Source organism: Hippocampus bargibanti, linkage group LG18 (genome assembly GCF_051943395.1).
Source record: "Hippocampus bargibanti isolate YZ-2025 linkage group LG18, ASM5194339v1, whole genome shotgun sequence".
NCBI lineage: Eukaryota > Metazoa > Chordata > Actinopteri > Syngnathiformes > Syngnathidae > Hippocampus > Hippocampus bargibanti.
Genome location: NC_142751.1, coordinates 6,553,421 through 6,577,857, shown reverse-complemented (window position 1 = coordinate 6,577,857; position 24,437 = coordinate 6,553,421). Strand labels below are relative to the sequence as shown.

The 24,437-nt window shown below is 43.7% G+C and overlaps 1 protein-coding gene across 1 annotated transcript in view; it reads right to left on the bottom strand.

Moving 5' to 3' along the window:
- Positions 1-6,220: 6,220 nt before the first annotated feature.
- The window catches only part of LOC148884396 (leucine-rich repeat transmembrane neuronal protein 4-like), a 125,999-nt gene continuing 107,782 nt past the window's right edge, over positions 6,221-24,437 (bottom strand). Inside the window, exon 3 of the mRNA XM_089020139.1 lies at positions 6,221-6,306. Coding sequence (XP_088876265.1) covers positions 6,274-6,306 — 33 coding nt within the window. The 3' untranslated portion in view covers positions 6,221-6,273. The remainder of the gene's footprint in view (positions 6,307-24,437) is intronic.

Genomic DNA, 24,437 nt, shown 5'->3' with positions numbered 1-24,437 from the left:
AGAGTATGTTTTCCTTTCGCTCAACGGAAATGAAAAATATATCTTAAAAAAAAAAGCTGGAAAATGTCACGCTTGTTTCAAGGAGATTGTTTACTTTTGCAATCTTCAAAGGCCAGATATCTTAGTCATCCATCACACCCATGCTACTTTATTCGTTTGATTGAGGTCTGCCAAAGGAGACTCAATTAATCAGTGCTGTTCTGCCTCGTTAGAAGAAGGGATGACAAGTGGGATTATGGAAGGCTCGGTAATATTCAAATCAATACAAGCGGGAGGGGAGAAAAACGCCACCACAGCAAAATAATCTGATTTCTTGGCTGTATGGGTTTGCATTGCGTCTAAGAAAATCCATTTAAGGACCTCCCGACACATAATAATTCAAAACTCCAGTTATTATTTTCTTCATGCTGTTCTGGTTGAAGTATAGAGTATGGAGGCCCCACATAGGTCAAAACATTTTTCCTTTTTTCACCCCTGTCTGACCACCGTCTTGGGACCTGTGCAAAATGTACTCACTAAGGCAGTCATTTTAGCTCTGCTCGTTGAGGCCGGTGCCATATGCTGATAGGAACTGCCAGGCTACGGATGAGAGTAGAAAAAAAGAAAACACTGCAGCAGTAATAGGCAAATATATAAATACATGAATACACGGGGCTCTCCTCTTGCAACAAATGTGCAATGTCCCAGGTAAATCACTTTAACATAAACGCAGACTGACTGGTTGAGTAATATTCACCGCGTCTGCATTACACTTGCCGGTTTCATGATTAAGTTTGTTGCAGTGCTTGCAGTTAATCGTGACTTTGAGTTCATACAGAGGTAGATGTATGTGATAAATAGGCAAACCACAAGGTTTGCTCGCATATATGGGCTTTAAGAGCATGTTGGGATGAATTAAAGTATGGTGAATGGTGCAGGGAGTTTTTCAAGCTCAGAGGAGGCAGGCATTGCAGCCGCAGTGAATCCTCCCACTCAGAGGAGACACCTACAATCTGTCTGATTTAATAGGCGCTAGAGGAGAGGAGTAAGTCGGAGGCTGGGAAAAAAAAATAAAGAAAAACTGAAAGAGGACTGCGTATTTATACACAACAGTAAAGGGAGGTTGCACATCGGCAGAAACAGAATGGAGTGAAAAATGTCTGATGTCATTCATGGATATTTGGTGTCATTTCTTTAATTTCTTTGTTAATTATATGACATTTGATATGACATTAACTGAATGTCCATAACTCTATTGATCATTAGGTGGGTAGAATCTGTAGCTAAAAAGTCCATATCAATTTGACACAAGGGGATAGTTTGCATTTTAAGAAACAATATAATTGAAAACGATAAAAATTATGAACCGATGGTCCAGTGGTGAGCGTGTCCGCCTCACCATGCAAAGGAACCGGGTTCAATTCCAATTGTGGACTCCTTTCGTGGAATTTGCATAATCCAATGTTTACGTGGGTTTTCTCTGGTACTTCGGTTTCCAAAAAACACATTCTATTGCAGACTGATTGAACACATCAAATTGTTCCTGGGTGTGAGTGGGAGTGTGAATGGTTGTTCATCTGTGTGTGACCTGTGATTGGCTGGCAACCGGTTCATGATGTGTCTGACCTACTGTCCGTAGATGCCTGGGATTGGTTGCAGCAAATGGATGGATCAAAAAATGGATGTATGGATGGATGGATAGATAATAAAGGTGACTTTGATACATTGAAATACAATGGGTTTTCTTTAAAAACTATTCCAATAAAATAAACATAGTAGATGGATGATTTGTTCGATTTTCCCCATAGCTAGTTCTTTATGGTCTAGATCAAGAGTGGGCTATATTGTGGGACGAATAAAGGTTTTCTGATTCTGATTCTAACCTTTTGGTTCAGGGGCCAAAATAATTTCTAAACTTCGACAGGCAAGCCGGGTCAGCACATGATATGGTACATATAAAAACAACGGCATCTGTTTTTCAGTCGATAGCAAACATCAACAGAACAAAACCATTAAGGTAAACCAACATCGGTACAGTGTATGTCCTCTATGAATGTCCAAGTATGTTAACATTTGTTGCAACAAAAACAACACAGTGTTATGTTGCCCAAAAACTGCAACATACAGTACAAGTGTACATTCAGCCCTCTAAAATCGGCCTAGTGAGAGCACTGTTGTTGATGTATTTTATATACTGTATTGTTTTCTTTTTCAGATTTTGTTTTTCTACCGTTTTGTGTGCACAATTACAGCCCAAAGTGAAAACTTTTCATCCCACACATTAGCCTGGGTAACAAGAGACCCCAACCAAACAAGGTTGATGAAAAAAGGGGGAAATTGATTCTTTCTACAAAAAATAAAATACAATAAACAATCAGACAACTAATGTTTTATGAAATCTATAATTGCAGAACAGAGTAGCCATAACTGATACTGTCCTTTTGAAATATGAGCAGTTTTCAGTTTGTTGACACTCTTGGTGTGGCCCCTTCCCGGAATCTGGCGAGAATTGGAATGTAAAACACAACGGATCCTGCATTTTATTCAGGGCAGAGTGTTGTCTAATTAGTGGTGACTGGTAGCCTGAGTGACAACTTGTTTGTGCAACGTGTCGATAACGGAACGGTGTCTGCCAAAAGCAAAGGAAATTGAGGAAAGCATTTTTCTTGTGGCTTAGTGGCTAAAGCCAAGATCATCATTTATTAAATTTTCTGAATTAAGATTCCGTGGTAAACTTCGACAGGCAAGCCGGGTCAGCACATGATATGGTACATATAAAAACAACGGCATCTGTTTTTCAGTCGATAGCAAACATCAACAGAACAAAACCATTAAGGTAAACCAACATCGGTACAGTGTATCTCCTCTATGAATGTCCAAGTATGTTAACATTTGTTGCAACAAAAACAACACAGTGTTATGTTGCCCAAAAACTGCAACATACAGTACAAGTGTATAAAAAAAATGTACACAGTAAAACAGAGTTAGGACTATTTTCTACAAAACGAGATGAGTGACTGTAGTCTTGTGGTTGTCTTTTTTGTCCCTCATGGTCTCTAACGTTATATACCTGCGATCACCACACGTGACAGCATTGCTCGGTTGATGTTGTGAAGAATTTTTTTAAGCCAGCCACGGAATGCTTCAAAGCTTTTGATGCTCATAGTTAGCGCTATAGAGCTCACTCACTCTCTATTTAGCGGTCCAGTTTGCGAAACGTTTTTAACACGGTAACAGTCAAACCATTCCAGGAAACGTGCAATCATGCGTTGAGTCGCAAGCGATTCGACATGAGAATGGATATTGCCACAATCGGACTGAGCAAAAAGATTTTTTTTTTTAAGAAGATATTTTTTTTGTCCACAAGTCTCGTCGATTTGGGTCTTTCCGACTCAAAGCGTCTCCTGAAAGTTTCATACATTGTATCAAGCCACAATCGGACTGAGCAAAAATATATATTTTTTTGTCTACAAGTCTCGTCGATTTGGGTCTTTCCGACTCAAAGTGTCTACTGAAAGTTTCATATTTTGTATCAAGCTTCGTTTAATCAGATACATCTCACTTTCTCTTCTGCGTAATTACTGTTCTTCGTTTGGACATCACATTCTACATAATGTAACAATAAACTATTGAAATTAAAAATATTGCAGTAAAACTCACTTCAATCGAGAATCACTTGCATGTCACCGTTTTGGATCCAATGATACAAAATGATACACTTTTTCCGTTGCTTGGAGAGAGATTTTCTTCGTTTGGCATGACTGCGGGATTCCAGAACTTTTGTTGTTATTAATCAATCATGAATGTAATGTAGTCGTCAGAATTTTAAATCCATATACATGTATATTTTTTAAAACTGGTTCAGAAATGTCTGGTTGAGAGAGGTCCACAATGGTAAATAACATTTCTACGTTAATATCTTTACCTCTCTTTTCTTCTCCCCCTCCCTCCCTGTGCTCTGCAACTTCACGTAACTGAGCCACCCGGCATTGAAATGTCTGTCACTACACGTCTAAATGTAGTCATTCACATTGAATCTCAGTTGTGTGGCAACCTTTGGTGGGCCGCAGTAAAAAGAAAAATGGGCCGTATTCGGCCCGCGTGCCGTAGTTCGCCCACCTCTGGTCGAGATTGATATTTTATAATCTATGTTGCGTGCAAATTTTCGGTTCTCAGTGATGCAGCAAAAGGAAATTAGAGAGTTATTTTTAACGTAGCAAAATTTGGGATTAACTTTGTCACAACAGTACTTAGTCTGTGTTCATGTACTCACTTGCTTGTGCAAAAGCTGCATCGGCCTGTCACCTTTCCCTCCATGCGTGCAGCCACTGGACCATGAAGTCAATGCCCGCTTCCGTCCTCATTGACGATGCCGGACGTCTCCTCCGGTATCCCGCAGGCACAGTGGCACTCAACAGAAGAGAAGAAGACAGAGGAAGACACTGAACTTATGATAACAAAGGTGGCAGCAAATACAAAGCATGGGAGTACACAAGCGCCCATGGGCATCTCAGAGCCACTGATCTTAACATTAGATATGCGTGTGCTTCTATTTTGGTATGCAATAAAGGAAGAGAAGGATCTTATGAACAAAAAAATAATATATACTTATAATAGGAGTCAGGAGCCACTGTGGAAAAGGGATTCCAACCATCACTTATTTATTCTATTTTTTATGCATGTTTTTGGAATGTTGGGGGAAGCCACAGTACCCGTAGTAAACCCACGCAGACACAGGGAGGACATGCAAACTCTCGAGCCGAGATCAAAGCCTTGAAGAAAAATAATTGAATAATATCATATCCTCCATTGTTTATGAAATATATGTAAATCAATATTAGTGTTGTGATGGTTCTAAGTTGAGCCAAAGTTTGTATAAGTTTTCACTTTTGGTTTTCTATACTGAGACACAGGTGCAGTCAGTGATTGTGTCGTGATTCACTTGCCTGAATTACGTTCAGGCAGCAGGTACCTTCAGTCTCAATTCAACTCAAATTTCATTTACAGAGCACTTTGACCCGTTGGACTTAAAAACAGTGCAGTCTACCAAACACTTCACAAACAGACAAATTAGGAAACCGACATCCACAGGCGAGATGATGTTGATTCAAGTTTGAATGGTTTTTTTTTAATCATTTAATAATATTTATTCATCTTCAGGACCGCTTTATCCTCACAGGGTTCGCGTAGTGTGCTGGAGCCTATCCCACCCGTCTTTGGGCACTATGAAGAAGACATCTTAATTGGTTGCAAGCCAATCGCGGGACACATTCACACCTAGGGACAGTTAAGAAGAGTGTGCATTCAGCCTACCATGCATGTTTTTGGAATGTGGGAGGAAACCGGAGGACCCGGAGAAAACCCATGCAAGCCTATGGAGAACATGCAAACTCCACGCAGGGAGGCCGGATCGGGAATTGAACTCATGAAATCTGCACTAACAACTCGACTACTGGGCCGCTGTATATTTTGAACCAGAGCTTGATTATTTTGCTGAATATAAAATTGTCAAACCCGTTCTACTAATTTGAAGACAAGTACTGTATTATTTTAATACCTGCGATTAGTTGGCAACCTGTCCAGGGTGTCCCCTGCCTGGTACCCGAAGACGGCTGGGATAGGCTCCAGCACCGCCTGCCTCCCTTATGAGGATAAAGGGGTTCGGAAAATCAATGAATGAATATTACTTAATTATTTTATTGAATTAACTGACACCGAGTATTTGGTTCTACATCTGTGAGGCTTAAAAAATCTGTATTTTTAAGATAAACTATTTAAGATAATAATCAAATAACCCAAAATGGGATTCATTGCACCAAAAGGGATGTTTGAGTTTCGTTCTCTTATTTACTAAGCTCATTTAATCTATTTCCCGGAAAGTCAAAATTAACCAATACAAGTGCATATTTAGCGATTTATCGCGTAAGTGCCGTCGCCCACCGGGGTGACAGCTGGTCAACAACGTGGGTGAGTGCCTCTTGTATATATATATATATATATATATATATATATATATATACGTGGTCATATATAACGGGCAAAGGAAAGCCGTTGTGATGGATGGAATCATCAGAAAGAAGGAACATGAGTAAATCGAGAAATACCAAGGGCTCAAAGAGGAGCTGGAGAGAGCCTGGAAGGTAAAAGTGACAGTCGTGCCTGTGGTGATCGGAGCACTCGGGGCAGTGTCCCCCAAACTCGACGAGTGGTTGCAACAGATCCCGGGAACAATATCGGATATCTCGGTCCAGAAAAGTGCAGTGCTGGGAACAGCACGGATACTGCGCAGAACCCTCAAGCTTCCTGGCCTCTGGTAGAGGACCCGAGCTAAAATGGGGGACAGATACCATCCATGGGGGGTGAGACGAGGAATTTTATATATTGTATACATACATCAAATTGCTTTTCCCGCCAATGTGAGTTATACAAGAGTTCCCCTACGGCCAGACTCCTCAACATCCAACTTCTCCTCTGTCAGCTCGAAGGAGGATGAGCCTTGCCAAAAGGAACAAGTTTCTGCGGTGTTCAGTTTTATTGAATTTGTCTCATTGTGCTTCAAACGTTACAACATCACATTGACATGGAAATAGTTTGGTCATCATTCCAAGGAAATCAGTGAATACATCGGACAGTTTGAAAACATACACATTGGCCAGAACATCAGCTCAAATAATAATAATAATAATAATAATACATTTAATTTCAAGCGCCTTTCAAAACACCCAAGGACACTTTACAATAAAAACAATAAAGCAAAGCACATAACAATAAAACCATAAGTAAAATGATAAATAATAAAATAGCAGATTGAACTAGACATTGAAAGCAATTTTAAACAGATGGGTTTTGAGGTGGGACTTGAAAATAGGGAGGGAGTCAATATTACAGATGTTGGATGGAAGTGAATTCCAGAGTTTGGGAGCAGAGCGGCTGAAAGCTCTGCATCCCATCGTGGTGAGACGGGCAGAAGGCACATAGAGGCGAAGGGAGGATGCAGATCTGAGGGACCGAGAGGGAACAGAGATTTGAAGCAGGTCAGAAAGATAGAGAGGGGCAAGGTTATGGATGGCTTTGAATGTAAACAGAAGTATTTTGAATTTGATTCGATGTTTAACAGGGAGCCAGTGGAGTTGCTGGAGGACAGGGGTGATGTGGTGAAAGGAGGGGGTTGTAGTGATGAATTTTGGACGAGTTGGAGTTTATGGAGAAATTTCTGATTGACACCGAAGAGAAGTGAGTTACAATAATCGATGCGGGAGGTGACGAGACTGTGGATAAGGATACCAGCGGAGTTAGGGGTGAGCGTTATGTTATTTATATGGGAGTGAAAAGATAGTGAGCTATCGAGGATGACACACAAAAATACCCAAGAGCTCAGAGCTGCTCGACTCCTCAAAAAGTAAAAATAAATAAAAATAAAAAAACACTAGCTTGTATAATTAACAAGGCAATTATAATGAATGCAGAATTGCAGTACCTCACTGACTTCTTCCTCTTCTTATATTATTTTTAGAATGCACTCTTTTACATAAAATCATCAAATTGGCACAACACAAAATTATGTCAGAAGTGATGCTGACACGAACCTTTCAAGTGACCTTTTCAATGGAAAACTACACTCTGAAATCTCGTTGGCCTTGAAATCACAGAGAAGTAGATTAATGATAGTTTGGAACTGTCTGACCATGCTGAACTTGAGTGAAAATGGCCCGAAACACTGATGGAGTGCTCCAGTCATTGACTAGTGAATCATCCACACACACACACACACACACACACACACACACACACACACACACACACACACACACACACACACACACACACACACACACACACACACACGCAAACACACGCACACACACACACACGCATGCACGCACACATACACACACACGCACACACACACACACACACGCACGCACACATACACACACACGCACACACACACACACGCAGAAACACACAAACAAAACTACAAATACATGCATGAAGAGACATGTGTAGGGGGGAAAAACGAAAAAGAGAAAAAAGTTAACAAGAAAAGGGCAAACATTTTCCCAAATGCTTTTGTGAAGAGCTCATCTCCTATTCAACCTCAAATGGTGTTTGTCCAACACATTTTGACATAGAGACGACCCGCTTATCCGGAACCGACGAGAAAGGAGAATACTGTAGCTCGACTACACTCGCTGCATCTTTCTGCACAATGACACTCAATCCTCCCTGGCTCATTTCACTTTTGAACAATCGAGACGGGGTGTCTCTAATCCTATCATCAGGGATTACTGGGCTGCATGGGGGACCATTACTGTATGTAATCTCAATTTTATTTCTGTGACGGTACTGTTATATAACACTCGTTTGAGGTTTTTTTAGGGCAATAGCAACGCTCAATGTTCATAAAATTGGGTGGGAATCACATTTTACCAAATTCACACAAAACAAAAATTGCATCAAAATGAAACGAAAAAATAATTCATTCTGTCACCTGATTATATGACCACAGTAGTAACCACTGTCCCAGAAGGGTAAAAGAATAAAACATTGCATGCCATTGACACGGCAAATACATTATTAGGAGTAAATTAATTAGTAGTCATATTTTGTTGCAAGGAACCAGTCCATGTTTGTTTCATTTGTATACCCATGCAGTTGCTGCACACTGTCAACAACTGTGATTGTTGAAATGCATCTTTTGTTGGGAAGGGACCTTCTACCATTTCGATATATGTTTTCTTCAATTTCTGTTGCATCAGTTCAAATGTGTCATATCCCCCACATGCACTTGACTGCACAATGATGATGCTATCATCCTCCACAGAAAGTGCATTTGTGAGGAACAACATAATATTGCCATTGTCCTATACATTCACCGTGGGACTGACCCAGCAAAAGAGCAAAGGCCAAAGCTTCACACACAAAAACACAGTCCACAGAAGGACCAACTTTCAAAAGACAAAATAAGGGTTGCGATATATTGGACATTTACATGCATTTACCCATTGCAGCTCATCCTCCCCCCCCCCCAAAAAAAAAAAAAAAAAGAAAATAAAACAAAAATGATAGTAAAATAATATATACACAGTATATATAGTATATACCTGTATGTAAACAGTGAGAAAGAGAGACAGGGGGCGTGCAAGTGAGAGAGTGAGAGAGAGAGAGAGAGAGAGAGAGAGAGAGAGAGAGAGAGAGCCCGCATGTTGCTTGGACTCCGTAGTAACGTATTGAAAACAAAATAAAATGCTAATTTGCATTACGTTTGGTTTCCTTCCAAACAGAAGTGAAATATATGTTGCACAGCCGCTTGAAAAAAAGAAAGAAAAAAAAAACTAAATGCAATACTCCATTTGTGTCATGTAGGAAATAAATGACTATTTTACCAACTCCTGAGTAATACTGACTCTAAGCAAACATCATGCACTTCTCTTAGTCTCATGCCAGAGGTGGTGGACGATAAGTCTTGTCATGTTAACAACACAAGCGAGATGCACATTGGCCAATATGGTGAACCATGTAACCTCAGGAATTGCGCCTTAGCTCTGGAGTCATCTTGTGTTAAGTCACTTGAACTGGGGCTTGAGGACTAATGTATTGGATAAACGATGCTGCCGTCTGTCCGGGAGGTAGAGTGAGGTCGTGACATTGTCTGGAGAGACCCCACGGTCATGTCAACACAATGACTTCAGGCGCTGCTGCTGTGCTCCAAAAACAGTTGACTTTCAGGTGCTTCAATTCATCTCCCTTGTCTCTGTCCTCTCTTTATGCAGTCTCTGGGGACAAGCTTCTGGGTAGCTCTAATCTTGGCCCACGATGATCATGTTGATCCTGTAGGCTTACAACCCAAATCGGCAAGGTTTCTATGATTAGAAAAAAACACCACAGGTATATCTGCAATATTATTCCCAACATAGAAATAGAAACATAAGGCTGAGCAAAGATAGCCGAGGTTATTCAAGCATAGTGGTGTGCATCTGCTCGCTGAATCTGTCTCACGGCCAAATCAGTTCAGAATAATCAGAACCGATAGATTCCAGCTTGAAGGGAGAAATGATGATATTTGCATCAACATCGCAATGTGTGTATCTCTTGCTTGTATCATATAAATGACACATTGCCTACATATAGAGATGACTGGCTGTATCCCGCTCATAATTCAAGTTACTTTCAAATAACGTTCCCATTGAAATGACTGGAAATAATAAAGCATGCTTCACAGAGGATAAAGAGCACGTGTTCAAATGCAACCACTCAATAACTTTCATAACTTTGCTGCTGTGAAATGTAAATTTCTCCAGACTAATAAAGGCAAATTCAATCCAATAAACCATTTTTTAGAAGACTTGAACCAAAACAAAAAAATGCTTTATGTGGGTCAAAAACATATCCAGACATATAGTTTACAGAAATGTTTTCCTTGCATTATGGGGGGCTAAAACTGATATTCTGAATCACTATACACCTTTGGAGTATCCAGAAGAGATGGTTTGATGAGAGACAGTAATAGGTTCAAATGCTGTTGTCATTTCTAAAGTTGTCACACTTTCATATTGCACCTGACCACATTCAGTGAGCCTGCACATTCAGTAGTCTACATCTTCAGCCCAGAGTGAAATGAATAAAACATAGTCAGAGAAAACAAGCAAGCAATGAAGGTCATAAGACGACATTATGCACGCACACCTTCTAACACACCGTACCGACCTTTTAAATCGAATGTACCATATCGAAAGAAACAATATTTCAAGGGCAAAAGCCAAAGCTTTGGCAGGAAGAACCGCATTTCACCCACCGCGGTGTAACTTTGACAGGTAAACGTGACTGTCAGGGACAAGCAAAGATTGATGGAATCTTTTTTCCCCTTGGCTCAGCAGTCTTTGATCTTTGTGGCATCAGAGAGGAAAAGGGCCAAAGGGTAAGAAGAGAGAATGATCGAAAGGAATTCAGGTTAATTATTCACCAAAGTTAGTCTATCACAAAGACTATCATGCAGACTTCCTGTTTGCTGCTGAAGTTAAATTTGTTATATTTGTTTACAAGAGCACAAATACTCAAACATACACATAATTAAAAACATTGGACTGACATACAGACACCAAGAAGAGACTGTAAAGCTCACTGGCATTTTTTTCAGCATTTCTTTCAGGTTTCATGATTGTTTTTCTTTTATGAACGGTTACACAAACATCTTATTGTGAGGCAATAACCCACAAAATAAAAGTTATTGAAGCAATGGTTACTGGATGCATTCCGTCACACAACATATCTCACACCATTTTTGGTACACTTTGGTTTAAGCCGATACTGGCCTTAAATGACCAGAAAGCTAAAAGTGCTTTAGCTGTCACATTACCACGACCCACTGTGGAAAAAAAAGGCTGTGAACTGTGAATGTACATCCCTACAACACAATAAATGAATAAATAAATACATAAATAAATAAATCATACTATGAAGAATTGTCCACTAAACAAGGTTAAATAAATAAAAGAGCATGCATGATGCGATTACAGCAACAAAAAATAAAATAAAAAATGTTGTGCAATATGACCACATAAAAACTGAGCAAAATAAATATGATATGGCAAAAGCTAGAGTGGGAGAAGTGAATTGATATCGAAAAACAAATAGATAAGGTCGTTGAATGTAACCACAGCAAAGAAATTTGGAAAAATATAAAAGTCAGAAAAGGTTAGGGCCCAGGATACAGGGGGGCAAGGACTGTCTGAGCGCAAAAGAGACATGGCATCAAACAACAGAGTGCATCAAGGTTAGAAACCAAGTGAGATGTCCTACACCAGCAGTCAGCCGCAGTTGCACTTGGAAAGCCGCTGATGTGATTTGAGACAGGCGCACCTCAGGAGGCCCAACCCACCAAGGCACTGGAGCACAAAAACAAAATGAGAGCATAGACATGACACACAGCACCAATAATGCAGAACGAAATGTCAACTCAATAGATTTCACATACATCACCCACTATTGTTTTGTGTGAGATTGTCTTGATGGATTGTCTTACTTTATGATGATATCTGTTTTTTTAATCAACACCATTGCAGTACAATTGTGATTACTCAATGAAAATATGAAACAGCAATTTGAAAATCCATTCTCATGAACCTTGATAGGGTGGTATTTGTATTAACTTAATTTCTGGTGTATAAGGCGCGTGCAAAAGCCTTGATATATATATATATATATAAAACACCTTATATTCCGAACTTTTCGCCTTACGAACGTCAAATTTATGAAAATTTAGCCTTATAATATGAACTATTTTCATATTACACACTTCGGCGAAAGTGTGTAGACATAATCTTCTACGGAAGAACACCAAAGCACACGACCTTCGGCTCTGGCGGAGTGATCTTCGGCAACCGAACAGCGCTCCAGCCGGCACTCCTTTCCACACCCCCTCTCATTGAATGCACACGTTGATCGCCTCTGAGCTTTTTGCTGATAATTTTACGATTATGGCACCGAAAACAAAACACCACAGGCTTGTGTTCAGCCCAAGAAGGACAAAATAAAATCACTGTCGCTGAGAAGGAGATAATTGAAAAACACGAACGAGGTGTGCGTTTGTGTGATTTAGTGGGCGAGCACGGCTATGCTAAATCAACCATTGCTACCATCCTTCGGAAGAAAAAAAGCCATTAAAGGTGGGTGTGTTGCTAAAGGTGTTTCCGCGCTCTCAAAGCGACAGTCTCGGGCAATCAAAGAAGTTGAAAAACTTCTGTTAATTTGGATTAACGAAAAGCAGCTATCCGGCGACAGCGTGAGTAAAGCTATTTTATGCGAGAAAGCATGGCTAATTCACGCCAATATCGCCATGCGCCAACCTGGAAGTTCAGCGCTTATTCAGGATTTTAAAGGCAGTAACGGAGGGTTCGAGAACATCTGAGGAGGAGGAGGACGAGATGGCTGCAGCATCAAGTGAGCTCATAAAGGCAATGTTGGCAAAGTGGAATGATGTTCAATTCCATCCAGTGGCTATGACAATCATCAACATGATGAATGATGATGTGATGCCTCAGCTTCGTAAGACCTTACAAGTCAGAAAGCAACAAGTGTCAATTAAGAGGTTTTTAATCACCAAAAATGATGAGGAGTCTCCAAAGAAAAAAGAAGAGAAGCCACACCAGAGGTTAAGTTACCAACAGTCCTTATGGAAGGTGACTCTCCTTCCATAAGCCATCAACGACCATCAAAAAGGTAAAGAAAACTTTATTTTACAGCACAGTTTATTTCTTTAATTACAGTCCTCATGTAATGTGCCTCTCTTTCCAAACAGCAAGTCCCTTTGACCTTCGACATCCAACGCCATTCCATCAAGCCATCAATGACCATCACAAATGTAAATAAAGTGACTTTATGATCTAATGCAGTGTCTTTCTTTCATTACAATACAATAGCACATTTATGATACATAGGATAAGGTAGATTGTGTGTAGCTTTAAGGCTTCTTTAGTTGAAAAGTATATTTTACGGAAACCCGGGACCGGATTATTCCCATTTTAATGGTTTCCTATGGGAATTTTTTTTTAGATACACACTTTTAACCTTACACACTCTGTCTGGGAACCAATTAAGTTCGTAAATTGAGGTCTCACTGTATATATATGTAACTGGCGAGTATCTTGTCATTGGTTGCCATGACAACAAAATCTAATTATTTGGACTTGTTCTTCTGTAAAAGTGTTTCACGTTTCTACTCGAACCTTTATATGTGTGTTTTTCTTAAAATCATCTACGATACTTTATTTATAATGTTTTGTCATTATCACTTCCGCTTCCGTGTCATGTGTTTTCGATAAACGAGAGCAAGGAGACAGACAGAACGAGACTGATGCTCGAGAGAGACAGAAGCAGACCAACTGCTAGATAGAGAACGACAGTCTAAAGTCTACGTCAACGTTTATCTACTTTCGGTTAGTAAGGCGCACACGGCACGTTATTAATTTCCTTATTGACTGAATGTTTTGTCGAACTTATTGTAATGTCATTTCACTGTCCTTAGTTTTCTCTGTATTCCAAGTGTGTATATATATATATATATACAGTAAAGTCTCGTTCTATCGATATTCAAGGGAGTCCGAAAAAATATCGATATAACCGGGACTATCGATATATCCGACCCTGTTTGCATGTAATTTTCTCCGTGCGTGCATAGAAATAGTATCGATATAACCGGGACTATCGATATATCCGATATCGATATAACGAGACTTTACTGTATATAAATTTTCACTTTGTTAAAGAAGGACAAAGGTTGAATACATCAAGCAACCGCTCTGCTGGTTTGCTCTCCACGGCCCGAGACTGGGTGATGACAGTTGACCTGGAAAGGCAACTGAAGTTTCCAGCACACATCACCAGGTTGAGACCTGACATCATCTTGGTCTCTGAGGCCACAAAGCAACTCTTCTTGCTGGAGCTGACGGTTCCCTGGGAGGAGAGGATGGAGGAGGCTCAGGAAAGGAAGAGGGAGAAGTACCAGGAGCTGGTGGAGGAATGTCGGAGGAACGGGTGGAGGTCGAGGTGTATGCCGGTGGAGGTGGGCAGTCGGGGATTTGCCAGCCACTCCCTGAGCAAAGCCTATGGCACACTGGGCATAACAGGTGAAAACCGCAGAAGAGCCATAGGCAACAACGTGGAGGCAGCAGAAAGAGCCACCAGATGGCTCTGGTTGAGGAGGGGTGAGCCGTGGGGGCAGTGGAGCAGTAGCATGCCACTCGGACACAGGCCGGGGCCTTGCAAACCCCGGTGGGGTCGCCTGGAGGAGGGTGTCTGTTGAAAGACCCGAAACACCCAGTGATTCTTGGAATCAACACTGATGATGTGTCCAAGTTTGTGCATCAGCAGATGTATTGTTAACTGAAACTTCTGGGAGTACCAGTGACAACCAGGAATACGCTGGTTGACGACCACGAAAGGGTGGTGACATCTCGAGAGACAGAGGACAGCCGGAGAGACGGCAACCCGGGGAGGGGAGGGTTGGCAGCCCAAACCTTATCTTCCGTGAGGAGGAACCCGAAACAAGCTACAGACATGAATAAAGGGGGGGGTGGGGGGGAGTATGAGCACCCCAACAGGACGGATCTAAGAATGACGAACCCGGACAACGGATTAACGACGACGACGGTACAGTGCATCTGCGGTAAAACCTGCAAGAATCAGAAGGGTTTGAAAATCCATCAAGGCAGGACGAAATGTTTGTCCGCGGCAGTGACGACACAACGCACAGAAGTTACTTCTGGTCAGACGGAGGAGGAGCCAGGCCCGGAGGCAACCCACAGTGCCTGAAGCCTCCAAGTGTCATCAACACCCGCTGCCAACAGTTCGCATGCCACCCCAAGCCCCCAAGAGACTGCATCACCTCCCAACAACCTACAAAGCCTTCAAAGCCAGCAAGCCTTAACAGTTCCACCTCGCGGAGCGCCTTCGGTCCAACCAAGGATCCAGTGGTCTCAATCCTCGAAGAGAACTGATTGGAAGCAGTTTGATGAGGACGTGGACAAGGTTCTGAAAGCGACATCCAAGGAGGATGTGGACCAGCGGCTGAGAAATATGACCACCCTCATAGTGAACATCGCGGCGGTAATTTTCTCCGTGCGTGCATAGAAATAGTATCGATATAACCGGGACTATCGATATATCCGATATCGATATAACGAGACTTTACTGTATATAAATTTTCACTTTGTTAAAGAAGGACAAAGGTTGAATACATCAAGCAACCGCTCTGCTGGTTTGCTCTCCACGGCCCGAGACTGGGTGATGACAGTTGACCTGGAAAGGCAACTGAAGTTTCCAGCACACATCACCAGGTTGAGACCTGACATCATCTTGGTCTCTGAGGCCACAAAGCAACTCTTCTTGCTGGAGCTGAAGGTTCCCTGGGAGGAGAGGATGGAGGAGGCTCAGGAAAGGAAGAGGGAGAAGTACCAGGAACTGGTGGAGGAATGTTGGAGGAACGGGTGGAGGTCAAGGTGTATGCCGGTGGAGGTGGGCAGTCGGGGATTTGCTAGCCACTCCCTGAGCAAAGCCTATGGCACACTGGGCATAACAGGTGAAAACCGCAGAAGAGCCATAGGCAACAACGTGGAGGCAGCAGAAAGAGCCACCAGATGGCTCTGGTTGAGGAGGGGTGAGCCGTGGGGGCAGTGGAGCAGTAGCATGCCACTTGGACACAGGCCGGGGCCTTGCAAACCCCGGTCGGGTCGCCTGGAGGAGGGTGTCTGTTGAAAGACCCGAAACACCCAGTGATTCTAGGAATCAACACTGATGATGTGTCCAAGTTTGTGCATCAGCAGATGTATTGTTAACTGAAACTTTTGGGAGTACCAGTGACAACCAGGAATAGGCTGGTTGACGACCACGAAAGGGTGGTGACATCTGGAGAGACAGAGGACAGCCGGAGAGACGGCAACCCGGGGAGGGGAGGGTTGGCAGCCCAAACCTTATCTTCCGTGAGGAGGAACCCGAAACAAGCTACAGACATGAATAAAGGGGGGGGGGAGTATGAGCACCCCAACAGGACGAATCTAAGAATGACGAACCCGGACAACGGATTAACGACGACGGCAGTACAGTGCATCTGCGGTAAAACCTGCAAGAATCAGAAGGGTTTGAAAATCCATCAAGGCAGGACGAAATGTTTGTCCGCGGCAGTGACGACACAACGCACAGAAGTTACTTCTGGTCAGACGGAGGAGGAGCCAGGCCCGGAGGCAACCCACAGTGCCTGAAGCCTCCAAGTGTCATCAACACCCGCTGCCAACAGTTCGCATGCCACCCCAAGCCCCCAAGAGACTGCATCACCTCCCAACAACCTACAAAGCCTTCAAAGCCAGCAAGCCTTAACAGTTCCACCTCGCGGAGCGCCTTCGGTCCAACCAAGGATCCAGTGGTCTCAATCCTCGAAGAGAACTGATTGGAAGCAGTTTGATGAGGACGTGGACAAGGTTCTGAAAGCGACATCCAAGGAGGATGTGGACCAGCGGCTGAGAAATATGACCATCGCGGCTGAGCGATTTGGAACTCAGGCACCAAAGCCCACGCCAACGGCCCATGTTCCATGCCGCAGAGCAAGGAAAATCCAGAGTCTGAGGGAAGAGTTGAAGCTGTTGAAGAGGCAGTATAAGATCGCAGGGGAAGTTGAGAGAGCTGGCCTAGCGGACCTGAGAGCAATCCTCAGGAAACAACTATTGACCTCGAGGAGGGAAGAGTTCCACAGAAGAAGGCGGAAAGAGAGAGACAGAAAGAGAACAGCTTTTCTGGCCAATCCCTTCAAGTTGACCAGGCAGCTTCTTGGTCAGAAGAGGGCTGGTCACCTTACCTGCTCTAAGGAGGCCATCAACAACCACCTCAAGGCCACGTATAGACCCTAGCAGAGAACAACCGCTAGGTCCATGCGATGCACTGACAACACCACCAGAGCCAACATCAGACTTCAACCTCAAGGAGCCTTGCCTAAGTGAAGTGGTGGAAGTGGTGCGGAGAGAAAGGTCGAGGTCAGCACCAGGCTCAAGCGGAGTACCGTACAAGGTATATAAAAACTGCCCAAAGCTCTTACATCGGCTTTGGAGGGCCCTGAACGTGATCTGGAGGAGAGGAAAGATCCCCCAGATATGGAGGTATGCGGAGGGAGTATACATACCCAAAGACGAGAGGTCTGAGAACATCGACCAGTTTCGTGTCATCTCCCTGCTGAGTGTGGAGAGCAATACCTTCTTCAGCATTGTAGCCAGAAGACTCTCCAGCTTCCTCTTGAGCAACAAGTACATCGACACGTCAGTGCAGGAGGGAGGAGGACCGGGCGTTCCTGGTTGCCTGGAGCACACAGGCGTGGTAACCCAGCTCATCAGAGAGGCAAGAGAAAGTAGGGGTGACCTGGCAGTATTATGGCTGGACCTCACCAATGCCTATGGCTCCATACCCCACAAACTGGTGGAGGTTGCACTGGTGAAGTATCATGTACCCCAGAAGGTGAAAGACCTCATCCTGGATTATTACAGCAAATTCAGCTTGAGAGTCTCCAGTAGCCAGCTGACATCTGACTGGCACCAGCTGGAAGAAGGCATAATCACTGGGTGCACCATCTCAGTCATCCTATTCGCACTGGCTATGGGCATGCTGGTCAAGGCAGCTGAACCAGAATTCAGGGGCCCTCTTAGCAAGTCTGGAGTAAGGCAACCTCCCATCAGAGCCTTTATGGACGACCTCACAGTGACAACAACAGCTGTACCAGGAGCTAGGTGGATCCTCCAAGGCTTGGAGCGTATCATGGCGTGGGCACGCATGAGCTTCAAACCCGCAAAGTCCAGGTCCTTGGTTATAAAGAGGGGAAAAGTCACAGACAAGTTCCGTTTCAGGCTGGGACACCACCAGATCCCCTCAGTGTCTGAGAAGCCAGTGAAGAGCCTTGGCAAGGTCTTCAACTGCAGCCTGAATGACAGCGAGTCCATCAAAGCAACCAGCACTAAACTGGAGGGCTGGTTAAAAACAGTGGACAAGTCTGGGCTCCCGGGAAGATTCAAGGCCTGGGTCTACCAAAGTTGACCAGGCAGCTTCTTGGTCAGAAGAGGGCTGGTCACCTTACCTGCTCTAAGGAGGCCATCAACAACCACCTCAAGGCCACGTACAGACCCTAGCAGAGAACAACCACTAGGTCCATGCGATGCACTGACAACACCACCAGAGCCAACATCAGACTTCAACCTCAAGGAGCCTTGCCTAAGTGAAGTGGTGGAAGTGGTGCGGAGAGAAAGGTCGAGGTCAGCACCAGGCTCAAGCGGAGTACCGTACAAGGTATATAAAAACTGCCCAAAGCTCTTACATCGGCTTTGGAGGGCCCTGAAGGTGATCTGGAGGAGAGGAAAGATCCCCCAGATATGGAGGTATGCGGAGGGAGTATACATACCCAAAGACGAGAGGTCTGAGAACATCGACCAGTTTCGTGTCATCTCCCTGCTGAGTGTGGAGAGCAAGACCTTCTTCAGCATTGTAGCCAGAAGACTCTCCAGCTTCCTCTTGAGCAACAAGTACATCGACACGTCAGTGCAGGAGGGAGGAGGACCGGGCGTTCCTGGTTGCCTGGAGCACACAGGCGTGGTAACCCAGCTCATCAGAGAGGCAAGAGAAAGTAGGGGTGACCTGGCAGTATTATGGCTGGACCTCACCAATGCCTATGGCTCCATACCCCACAAACTGGTGGAGGTTGCACTGGTGAAGTATCATGTACCCCAGAAGGTGAAAGACCTCATCCTGGATTATTACAGCAAATTCAGCTTGAGAGTCTCCAGTAGCCAGCTGACATCTGACTGGCACCAGCTGGAAGAAGGCATAATCACTGGGTGCACCATCTCAGTCATCCTATTCGCACTGGCTATGGGCATGCTGGTCAAGGCAGCTGAACCAGAATTCAGGGGCCCTCTTAGCAAGTCTGGAGTAAGGCAACCTCCCATCAGAGCCTTTATGGACGACCTCACAGTGACAACAACAGCTGTACCAGGAGCTAGGTGGATCCTCCAAGGCTTGGAGCGTATCATGGCGTGGGCACGCATGAGCTTCAAACCCGCAAAGTCCAGGTCCTTGGTTATAAAGAGGGGAAAAGTCACAGACAAGTTCCGTTTCAGGCTGGGACACCACCAGATCCCCTCAGTGTCTGAGAAGCCAGTGAAGAGCCTTGGCAAGGTCTTCAACTGCAGCCTGAATGACAGCGAGTCCATCAAAGCAACCAGCACTAAACTGGAGGGCTGGTTAAAAACAGTGGACAAGTCTGGGCTCCCGGGAAGATTCAAGGCCTGGGTCTACCAGCATGGGATCCTCCCAAGAATCGTCTGGCCGCTGCTAATCTACGAGGTCCCCATGACCATGGTGGAAGGTTTTGAGCAAAGAGTGAGCAGCAATCTGCGCAGATGGCTGGGACTGCCCCGCAGCCTATAGCATTGGGCTGTACGGGAAAACCAACAAGCTCAGGCTCCCCTTCAACTCAGTCAGGGAGGAATTCATCGTAGCACGGGCACGGGAACATCTGCAGTACTCTGGATCCAGAGATGCCAAAGTGTCCGGGGCAGGGATCGTTGTGAGGACTGGGAGGAAATGGAGGGCAGCCGAGGCAGTTGAGCGTGCAGAAACTCGACTGAGGCACAGGACCATTGTTGGAGCAGTGGTATAAGGTAGAGCTGGACTGGGGAGCCGAACAGCGACCTGCGATGACTCTGCCAGCGCGAGGGAGAGGCAGAGGCTGGTGCAGGAGGAGGTCCGAGCTGCAGTCGAGGAAGAACAAACCAGCAGAGCAGTGGCCATGCGGCAGCAGGGTGCCTGGATGAAGTGGGAGCAGGCGATGGAGCGCCGCGTCACCTGGAAGGACATCTGGTCATGGAACCCACAGAGGATCAAGTTCTTGATTCAGGGGGTGTACGATGTCCTTCCAAGCCCATCTAATCTGTGCACTTGGGGCACCACAGAAACACCAGCATGCCCCCTGTGTTCTAAGGTTGGTACTCTGGAACACATCTTGAGCTGCTGCCCCAAGGCCCTGGTTGAGGGTCGGTATCGGTGGAGGCACGACCAGGTCCTCAAATCCATCGCTGAAGCAATCAGCAAGGGGATTGCGGCAAGCCGTTACACCCAAGCCACTGCGAAGACCATTCACTTTGTTAAAGAAGGACAAAGGTTGAATACAGCAAGCAACCGCTCTGCTGGTTTGCTCTCCACGGCCCGAGACTGGGTGATGACAGTTGACCTGGAAAGGCAACTGAAGTTTCCAGCACGCATCACCCAGACCAGGTTGAGACCTGACATCATATATATATATATATATATAAGTCTCGTTATATCGATATTCTCGGGAGTCGGAAAAAATATCGATATAACCGGGACTATCGATATATCCGACCCTGCACGCATGTAATTTTCTCCTCGCGTTCATAGAAATATTATCGTAATAAGCGGTACTATCGATATAACCGATATCGATATAACGAGACTTTAATATATATATATATATATATATATATATATATATATGTGTGTGTGTGTGTGTGTGTGTGTGTGTGTGTGTGTGTTTGTGTGTGTGTGTGTTTGTGTGAGACTAGTTATTTTTTTAATATATATATTTAATAATTTCCAGTCAAATTTGAGCCTTTGGATTGAATGAGACAACTTCTTTTCAATCCTCGAATTATATAACTATGTTTTTGCTTTCTTTTTACCAAAATGGAATTTACTGTGATTAAGTTTACAACAGCATGTGCAAACTACTTTCCTTTCAGATTTTCTTCTGCATTGATGATGAATAGACACATCAAGGTCTCAGGGCCGTGTTGACACGTGCAGGAAAAAAAATCTCATTGCGTTATCTTTTTCTTGGCTTTCAATATTTCATTTTTTTCATTTGATGCTGTCTTAAGGTAGAAATTTCTTCATATGCCGTTTTCTGCTAAGCAACACTGACCAATTTCTAACTCTGGTTGCCCTCTGCGGCCATCCATGTCTTAATCCTGACATCCCTTCACTTTGGCCATGCATAGATTTTGTTACTCCATTTCCATTGTCTTACATGCCCCTTAAATCTCCAAAGCCTAGCATTCAGAATATTTTACGTCACAATTGAGGACTTGCACAGTGCAAGAATCAAAACAAGGGTGCAGAAAATCCTAATGGACCCTCCGCACCCTGCCCACCATCTTTTCCACCTAGCAGGCGCTACCGATCCATGCACACTCAATCCAGCAGACATTTAAATAGCTTATTCCCCCAGCCATTATCTCTCTTAACAATCACCCAACTCTCCTCTTTGCAATTTTACACAACCCTGTGGAACAGCTTCCCGTTATAATCATTGTAGCTCCAGCTCTGTACACCCTTGAACCACTGTTTGCTTGATACTTTGCACATTGTTTTATTCATGAGAGGTACTACTTACACGAAGGAATTTAATTAGATTAGATTAGCCTTTATGAGTGTTCTCCATAGTTATGTGTCGGGTCTTTTTATAATGATACTAGTGCAACATGTTCTACCACAGACAAATTCCTTGTGTACTCTCCTTGTGTTCATACTCTGTCAAAAAAGATGAGTCTGATTCTGATTGTGAGTATACACTTGCATCTATTCCCAGAAAGCCAGACATATGTTTCCCATTGCTGCTTGCATTTAATTCACAGATGAAAAAGTAAGTGTGGGCTCTGACAATCGGGAATCCGTTTCCCCCATGGTGTTTTTTTCCCTGTTTTATATATTTACTTTTAACAGCACTTCACTTCATAAATTAAGCAGGCGATCACTGAGCAACTTCTGCCACAATTCAGTAGCATGTTAAATGATCTGAGATTTATGTTTCGATTGTCAAATCCTTGCCAAGCTAATTCTATGTAAGCCCATCAGCTGTGAAAACATTTATTTCACGCCCGTACTCCGATCCCAACAGGCATTATTCATTTTGTGTGTGGACCCATAGTATGAAGGCATCAAGAAGTCCCCATGAGGGATAAATGCAAATACGCCTCTTCTAATCTTACTATTCTTTCATATGTGCAGGCTGTTTTTGAAAATTCCTCAACGCTATCCACGACCACCTCACTCTTTCATCACACTTAAAGGTTTGTACATGATTCAATGCAGTAAGTGCTGCAAGATACTTGAAGCACTGGTGGGAAGCAAATTAGATGCCAGGGAAATTGTGTCACGAAGAATCAATTTTCCACGCGTACTCACGCTGTTAGATCCCTTTGATAAATCCGAATAAAATGCTGACGAGTCCAGTGGACAAACTCATGTCGAAGAATCAACGGAAGACAAGCTAGGTCAGAGTATTAAATACTCGCATAAGATCCGAAACACAAATGCCATGGTTTGCAATGGTATCAGCAAATTAGGTACTTGCATTGACAAAGGCTTTCCTAATAAATCGAATACAAGGACTGACTGGACAAATTTACTATGAAGTTATTCTGCAGTCAGATGTTGGATTTCATGATGCACTTCTTGGCTGCAACGAAGACTGTAGAACATTCTATTTCTGCATAATCACTCCCTCCTGCTATTCAGTGGCCCAGCTTCCTTTTTAATCAAACAATAACGGCAACAACAGGACATTTTTTTCAAGTTGGTTTATCCCAACCTGACAGAAAACAATGGTCCTTTGTTGATATAACCCCCCCCCCCCCCATGTCCTACTCAGCAGGTGTTGCTTCATCTTTGCAGCGACAAAAAAAAAATCCTCCTATCAGGTAGCTGAAAGGAAAGAAGACATACACTCTGCTGATATGTCATCTTGCTTGTTCCATTCATCCAAGCGCATTGCCGGAAGGGAGGCTTAACAAGAGGGACACCTTTAAAAAATATTTTTAACATCCCAATTGGAAATGACAAGTCTAGTGGTGCATTCAGCCCTATAGGGAAGATCAAAGAGTTGGCGCTGCATGAGACAAGTTACTATGGATCGCAACAAAACAGATAGCCTCTCACCTAAGATAATTAACACCTGCTTTGTACTAATTAGCTACATCCGTTGACATTTCAGAACGTGTGCTTAAAACAAAAAAACAAGCAGCACCCAATTTGCAACTGCAGATCGGACCCCGCTGAGGTTCTGGGAGTCTCATGTCTCCCAGTCTACATACCAAAACAGTTGTTCTCCTCACTCTCAGAACATTATATTAGCATTCTTTGTTGAGGAGGATTCAACGTGATATAATACTGTCGCTATAGTCTACAGGTGTCAAAGTCAAGGGCAGGGGGGCAAATATGACCTGCCACGTCATTCCATTTGTCCCGCGTGTGTAAAATTCCATGGTGCTTTCAAAAGCTGGATAAAAAATTTGAAATTGTCCCATGTAAACCACAATAACAATAATTGTTTTTTATATCAAATTTTAAAACTAGTTATTCATTAATTTGTTGTGCGCTCTATATGGAACACATGGAGGGGATTAAACATTTTAATGTCTTCCCCTAATTCATAACGGCCCTCCAGAAGAAACCAGAACTTAAATGTTGCCCACGGGAAAAAATAAAAATAAAACATAAAATAACACCCTTGCTATTGTCACGGTTTGCGAGGTGGTGATGGCGGGTTCGGATCCCAAAAAGCAGGCAGGAGGGAGCAGGAGGTTGTTTGACAAATTGTATTAAAATAAAGTCAGCAGGAACAAAATGTAAAACATCAAAATGATCTGAATGGAAAAAATACAAAGTAGCAACAGAAAACCAAGTGTAAAAGCCCGCCAAGGTTAAACAAACACGTACACGATGCATGCTGCAACCAAGCAGCAAACAAACAATGAATCGGCACCGGATGATCGTGCCAGGTGTCTTTTTAAATGTTATTGATTATAACGACCAGCACCTGCGAGGCTGCAGGCAGGGCTGACGTCGCTACCCGCTGGTCGCCAATCTGATCGGGACGACCAGCACCTGTGCAGGTGCAGGCGGGGCGGACAGCG